The sequence below is a fragment of the Juglans regia genome, chromosome 7 (assembly GCF_001411555.2).
Source record: "Juglans regia cultivar Chandler chromosome 7, Walnut 2.0, whole genome shotgun sequence".
Classification (NCBI taxonomy): Eukaryota; Viridiplantae; Streptophyta; class Magnoliopsida; order Fagales; family Juglandaceae; genus Juglans; species Juglans regia.
In genome coordinates, this window is record NC_049907.1 from 45,119,203 (window position 1) to 45,126,778 (window position 7,576).

At 31.2% G+C, this 7,576-nt stretch overlaps 1 protein-coding gene across 1 annotated transcript in view; it reads right to left on the reverse strand.

Moving 5' to 3' along the window:
• Positions 1-1,618, reverse strand: part of LOC118348957 (auxin-responsive protein IAA27-like) — a 3,009-nt gene extending 1,391 nt beyond the window's left edge. The window contains exons 1-2 of the mRNA XM_035691570.1: positions 810-1,618; positions 5-222 (exon numbers count right to left, since the gene is read on the reverse strand). Coding sequence (XP_035547463.1) covers positions 5-222; positions 810-1,384 — 793 coding nt within the window. The 5' untranslated portion in view covers positions 1,385-1,618. The remainder of the gene's footprint in view (positions 1-4; positions 223-809) is intronic.
• Between the last annotated feature and the right edge of the window lie 5,958 nt (positions 1,619-7,576).

Genomic DNA, 7,576 nt, shown 5'->3' on the forward strand with positions numbered 1-7,576 from the left:
AAGCAGCTGAACATCTTCTCGAGAGCTGATGAAAGTTCCATATAATTTTTGTAGGTTTTAAGGTCGACCTTCCTTAGGTACGGAGCACCGTCCATGCTAACTTTTACATAAAGGCATCTAGATCCAGTTTTTCCTTCACCCTCCTCGTTATTTTTTGCCAGATTGGAGGCCATGGTGTTTTTTCTGAATGATCGAATTGGTGGCCATCCCACAACCTGTGCCCTGTTGCAACAATTTTATACTTAGTGCTTCACACTCAAGAAGTAGTATGCATTTAAGAATCCACCATATAGATTAAAACTCAGAACGATAAAAGAACCAAAAAAGTGAAAAACCCTCCACAGTTCCCTGAAGAAAAAATATAATTGGAGGAGCAGATACTAATAGCCCACAATAACTCTGTCATTCAGACAAAACCCTCAATATTTGCTTTGAGAGATGATATAGCTGAGCACAGGTTTCCATACAAATCACCCATGCTTGCAAATTGCTGGAGGGAAATTTTGTGAAATCGTATGAGGGGACGGTAAAAGCCACAAATTCGAAGTATGGGTAGGAAGAAAACTGGAATCTACAGAGTGAATTCCACAACAGCTAATATTTATCCTATATTTGAAGCCTAGAATTAAAGCCTAGTAAAACAATTTAGAATTTGGTCGGGGTGAGGTTTTCACGTTCTTTTGGGAAAACCAGTACATGATAAAAGCAAAATCCATAACTTTTTGTCCAATTTACGGCAACCAATTTCGGAGAAATATAACCCAACAAAGAGAAACACGATCAACAAATGCGAAGAATGGGAAACTTACTTTGCAGCAGGAGCACTGCCATGTTCATTTCCAGCAGGAACCTGAGGCTTCTTCTCCTGAACTGGCTTTGAAGATTGAGGAACAGAACTAGCCTCTTTCATGGTTGGTTTTGCGGACAGACATGACTGCTGGGTATTGTTCTTACCCTCCAAACCAACAAGAGGCTTCCCACCATTTCCACTTCTAGGAGAGAACAAGACAGCTCCTTTACCCAAATCAACCTCAGATCCATTACTCATAGATAAAACCCATTTCCCAGAAGACCCATCAATGGCATCAGAGAAACCCCTCTTAGCCCCAGACACGAGATTCTTTAGAGAATTCGGAGAATACCCATTATTTTTATCCTCCAAATCCTTGCCAAAAAGAGAGACCCCCAGTCCTGGTTTTCTCCCTGGGGACTCAGACCCAGGCAAGCCAAGCCTGAGCTCAGTCTCCTTGAGGTTGAGAGTAGAGCTCCTCTCATCCTCAGTGGAGAGAGTAGAAGAAGAGGAAGATGAAAGCTTGTCAGAGCCTCTTTCCATTGAAGAGGTCTCTGTTAAGCCTATGTAATTATGTTCCAGAGGTATAGACATCAAAGTTACACAATGCAAAGAAACTCGAATATAGCTCAAGGAAAAGGCTAAGTAGTATATGAAGAAGAGGGGATAATTGGTTTGATGATATGAACAGAGGCCTGAGGGTAGAGAATGGAGAGAGAGAGAGAGAGAGAGGGACTGGAGGATAGACAGTCTATAGCCCTGATGGTCTGGTATTTTTGATGCAGAAAAGAAGCTTCTTTGGCCTTTCTGTACAACCTTTTTTTTTCATCCGCTTTTTCTCATGCATATAAAAGAAATTCCAAATTTTCTTTTCTTTTCTTTCGGAATCCCAAACATTGTCTTTGACTCTTTATTGCCGCAGAAGGCTACGAAGACAATGATGAGTTCAAAACTTCAGAACTCTTGTGATCTCTCTTAATTCTAGCACATAATTTATGCCCAAAATATTAACTGCAACAGATTATGTACATAGAATCAATTTGCTAAAAATGTGTATAGGGATCTATACCATTCTCCTTTTAAATTGTTTGATTTTGTTTGAAAGAGATCAACTTTTCACGCAGCATACGGTGTTACTTACATTGGTAATATAAATCTTGCATATTAAAATGAATCTTAATTATAAAGATCAAAGCATTAATTTGATATGATACGACAATGAAAAATTCTTTTTATCAGCCATTAGATCTATTATTTACCACTCCACATCTCACACCTATAAAAAATACCTTCATATTTTATGAAAAATATTCTCACAATATATGAAAAAACTATAAATGTGAGGTGTGAAAATAAATAGTAGTTGATACATAGTAAATTTCTAGACCAATATAATATTTTAACGTGAAACAAATGAATTTTAGGTGATAACAACGAACTGATACGCATACTCTTATCTTTCATTTGCAAAACTTATTCAAATAATGGATAGCAAAAAACATTCAAGGCATAAAATCAATCAACTTAAATTTGAAAAGGAGGGTCAAGAACAATAAATTATTTACAAAAGATATACTAGTTGAACCATTAATTATGAAGAACACCAATCCCTTAACCAAATGGTAGATGTTCCTTTCAAATGGAATATTAATCACATATATATATATATATATAAGAATAATGATAGAGAAGTTAAACCATATAACTTGATGTTTCCACCATCATATTTTGTAATGTAGTGCAATATCTTCTTCCTGAGAAAAATTATCTGAAACTTGACTAGTTAAGACTGAACAAATCTAAGATGAAAGATTCACCAAATCCATTACCACCATTTTTCTCTAAAAGAACAGAACAGTTTTAAACCTAGGCTATTTTATTTATTTATATTCCACCTTTCAATGTTCCTGGCAATTTGCACAGACAGGTTGCTGTTTATTCCCGGCAACCTTTTTGCAACTGTTCCTATATTATACCATTGGTCCACTAATCACAGTACCCAACCGACCCTCCCACTAAAATACACCAAAGGCCACACGGTCCTTTTTCAAAAAATAAAATAAAAAATATTAATAATAACCATTTTAATTAGCACAGAATGGGAGAGGGAGAGGGAGAGAGAGAGGTGGTAGGAGAGAAAAAGAAAAGTGCAACGTACCAAGAAAGTGATTGCACGAAAATGGACAACTATTTATTTTTGTATTTATTTTTATTTTTATGTGATTTGAGTTCAACTCGATCGGGGACAAAATTCCAAGTCTGCGATCATGTCCCCTTTGAAGATCTTTTTTAGTTCTCAAAAGTAGAAAACGTGGAACAAACAAAAGACTCAAAAGATATATGTTTTTGACTGAGCCAAAATTTCTCATTTATTATATAGTTTAGATGAGATAAGATGAAATTTTTTTATTAAAAATTAAATAAAATATTTTTATAATATTTTTTTATTTTAAAATTAAAAAAATTAAATTATTTATTATATTTTATATAAAAATTTAAAAAAATTATAATGATTATATAAAATAAGATAAGATGAAATAGTTTAATTTTATATAACCAAACCAACAGATTATTTGTTATGATAGAAGTCTTCATTCCAAGTTGGGGTTGAATAATTTTAATAGTAATAATAATATTCAAATTAATAATAATTTAAAATGGGATATATTAATAGTAAAAAATATATATACTTATCTATCCATCATAATTAATTCAATCTATCTAATTTTAATAAGTGTCTTGACTTATTAAAAGATTTTCACTATACAGCTCCAGTTGACTCGAGTCTTGACTTTATAAGTGTGCTTGTAAACAAGTTAACATCACCATATGGGTAGTTTTTAATCGTTAAATATTTTTACCGTCTGTTTCGTGTCTTTAAAGTTTAAACTGCCAAACCAAGAAAAGTGTTTGACCTAAAAAGTATTCAAATATTTGAGACAATTTTTTGACCCAGTTTTGCGACCTTGAAAATTCATTTTTAGAAAAATAATAAAGAAGAGAATTTTAAAATGCACATAAGTATATATAATTCTTAACTATATTTTAAAATTTTTTTATTATAAGATAAATTTGATATACCAAGCCAAGTCATATTAATTTATAAATTAAGCTTTTGAAATTTATTTTAATTGATCAAGCATTTCTCAATTCTTAATCAAGTCTAAAAACGAAAGGTTTGTTGTGAATAATGATGGTAGACAAAGTAAAATAAATACAAGCAAATCAATCATACAACACAAAATTAATGTGGCTCGACAATATGCCTACGTCCACAGAACTGTAGAAGATTTTATTATACTTAAGAATTACAAAATACACTTTGAAATGAAATCTCGTTGTTCAGAACACTCAGATCCTACTAAACTATTTATTAAGTACATATTTATGGTGTTACATGGCGGAAATTCTAATTTTTAATTTTTTTTTTTGTGTTATTCTCTCAATTAGAGTGTTGAGCACACTTCGAGCGAACCTATTATTCGATATTCGTTCAAGTAAACTCTCTGCCTGAGTTCCGCTTGAGCTACTTATCGTGTGAACGTCGATAAAATTTCTGCTTGGCGCTTCCCGAGCCAAAACAATGACAAAACCTGCGCCCATGACCCAAAGCCTCATTGAAAATTCATCAAAAACTATAACATGTCCTTTTTGGATTGGATCATTAAATTTGACTGACACACAAACAAAATCAGGCTTTACAAATCCAATAAAATTATATGATAGTTAAAAAAAATATGCTCAGAGACCACTAATGGTGGTAAGTCAATAATATTTGTCATTTGAGTTAAATTTGAAACATACTAGATCGTGCGTTCGAAATCGAATATGATTCACTTTAGACTATTAATTTTAACTATTAAAAGATTTATTGAGTTTTCTAGTTAGGCCGAGTTTAAGTTACGACTCAAACTCAATTTGAGGAAGCATTTACAACTTCCCGAGATCTAAATCACAACAATTGGGATATTATGATAATCACTCTTAAGTAAAAAAGCCATTTTTTTATTATTTCTTGAGTATTCTCATCTCATTTCTTATAAAAATTTTTATAATTTAGTTAAAAATCACATTCTCTACAAAGTTTTTTAAAATTTTATTTATTTTTCAAAAACTTCTTATATTTAATTCCCTATCATTTCTCTATTATATTAAAATAATATTTTTTCTTTATTTTTTTTTTCTCTCACTTCCATTTACAAACTTAACTATTCAATATTTTTTCTTATGTTTTGAACTATTACTCTAGTGAATATTTTAAACAAAACTTTAACTTATTTTTTTGTGGGTACGATAATATTTTTAAAATTAAATTTTGTATATATTTTAGTAATTATTTAAATTATTATTTAAAACTATAATAAATATAAATATGATAGAAAGTGTATATGATTGGAAGAATAATTTATTTTATTTATTAGAATAAAATATTAATAAAAGATGATTTAGAAGATGAATAATAATTTTTTATATTTAAGAAATTACTGTTCATTTTTAAAACCTTTTATCTAAAATAAAGATTCAGACGTAGGAGAAATTTTAATCCTAATCGTAAAATAAGTCTTAAATTATAAGAAAAATAGTGTTATGGAACATCGGCTCATCTACTTTTTTTTTTTTTTTTTTTTTTTTTAAATCTAAAAAAATATAATACTTGAAGAAAGGGTTTTGAGATGGTAACTTGGACTCAAAATTGTCATCTTTTTTTTGACCGTCTCTCCGGTAGTGCAGACTGCAGTGAGATGTCAGGGTGAATCTTGGTTTTCACCACGCCCGTATCGTGACGTAATTATTGTGTAATCCAATAGTAGGACGGCGTGCGAACAATCTGTTGTGGTTGGGGAACACGACTCAAGTCTCACGCAACGCTCTTCAGTCCTGCCGTGGGAGTTGACGGAAGTAAACTCTCATGATTGGGTCCCCCATTTACCACTTCACAGTTCAGTGTTGTTGACTGCTCCACTTCCAACCGTGACCGTTTACCTTCAAAGTTGAATTCAAACCAAAAAAAAAAAAAAAAGACCTTAATTCCATTTCCCTGCACTGATTTTTTCAACCTACCCCTTTGTGTACTCCAGACTTCTCCCTTATCTTCTTCTTCTTCTTCTTCTTCTTCCATTTGATCGAAATGGTCCAACATTACCGCATATATCATTCAAAGAATTTCCATGTCATCATCCTCATCACTTACAATACCACTATATTATATTTTTGCACGGATACATTGAATCTCACCTATTTGCATGTATATGTTTTCATGTTACATACTTATCATGCATGATAGCTACTACTATCTGCACCCACATTAATTCAAACACCATATAAAAAAAGATGCTCGTCAAAGTAAAATTAAAAGTCATATTATTAATTATATACGGTATTCATAATTAAATGCATGATTGAAAAATTATTTATTATTTTCATTTAATCATTGATAAAATATAATAATGATATTTTTCCTTGAAGGGTATTTCTATGTATCGCTTATAAATCAGTCGTCCACCCATGCATACCCATAAGACATGATCATCTCCAGTACTGGCATGGCAGGTAACATTGTAATTTGTAGATTCCTATATTAAAAATAAAAAATAAAAAAATGGCTGGGGGCTGCCTCCTCAATATAATAATCCGTTGGTTGGACTCTTAATTATGATCTATTGTAATGATCATTTTGGAACAAACATTTTTTAAAGTTTTTGCTAGGATTTTTTTTCCCCCTCTTAAAAGTGTGCACACTGCGTATAATCCCCACGTTCAAGATTCTGTCGGATCCACAAAGAAAAAGTGTGATCACAACCATCATCCAGATATCAAAATTGTATGATGATCAGCAATATGCTTATATAAATATATATAATATGATGCATTATACACACACATCAGTACATACATATAATATATAATATTGTCAGTCATACATATATACATACATATATATATATATGAATAATATTGTTTTGCCCACTCAACTTGTCTCTTCATTTTGACATGATCTCATGTATTTTTTTTTTAATTTTTTTTATTTAATAGTTAAAGAAGTGACTATTAGTGTATTGATTTTTTTTTAAAATTTTTTTAAAATGATAAAAAAATGATCTTAACCTAGCGCGGTAAGTTACAGCGCCGGGCTACTCTAAGTCTGTACATGCATGACAAGTTTTAGCTTTGAACTATATCATGTATATATAAATGTAACTGCGAGCTAGGGTTAGAATTAGCTACTTAATTTATGCAAGAGATCGATGTGGTCATTTGCAAGGAATAATCACGTTGGTGATTATTAATTTTTAGATGCATGCAATTGTTTAATAGCACCGATTTTTATTTTACTTCGTTGATCATTAATCTGTTGAAATTGCCGCGCGTCGGTAAAACTCAATCCCAACGAGAAATATTAATGTCGTTAATTTGTAATTTAATAAGTTCGTGCTTCATGAGTAACATGAAAGAATCCGTGAGTTAAAATGAAAAGGATTAATTAATTATTATAATAATTATAGTCAGCACATATAGAAGATCAGTACTAAAGAATCCTGGCCGGAATCTATTTCCCGTGTTGGAGTCGTGAACAATATTTTGAATACTGTACTGGACGTCGTACCGGTCAAGGCACTAGAACGAAATATTTCGATACCGATACCGTTTTAAGATAGTGTTTCGGAATAACGTTTCGTGATAGTCGATTTATAAATAAATTATATATATAAATATATATATAAATTATATTCCAAAATAATAGTCTATTTATAAATAAATTATATATAAATATATATATAAATTATA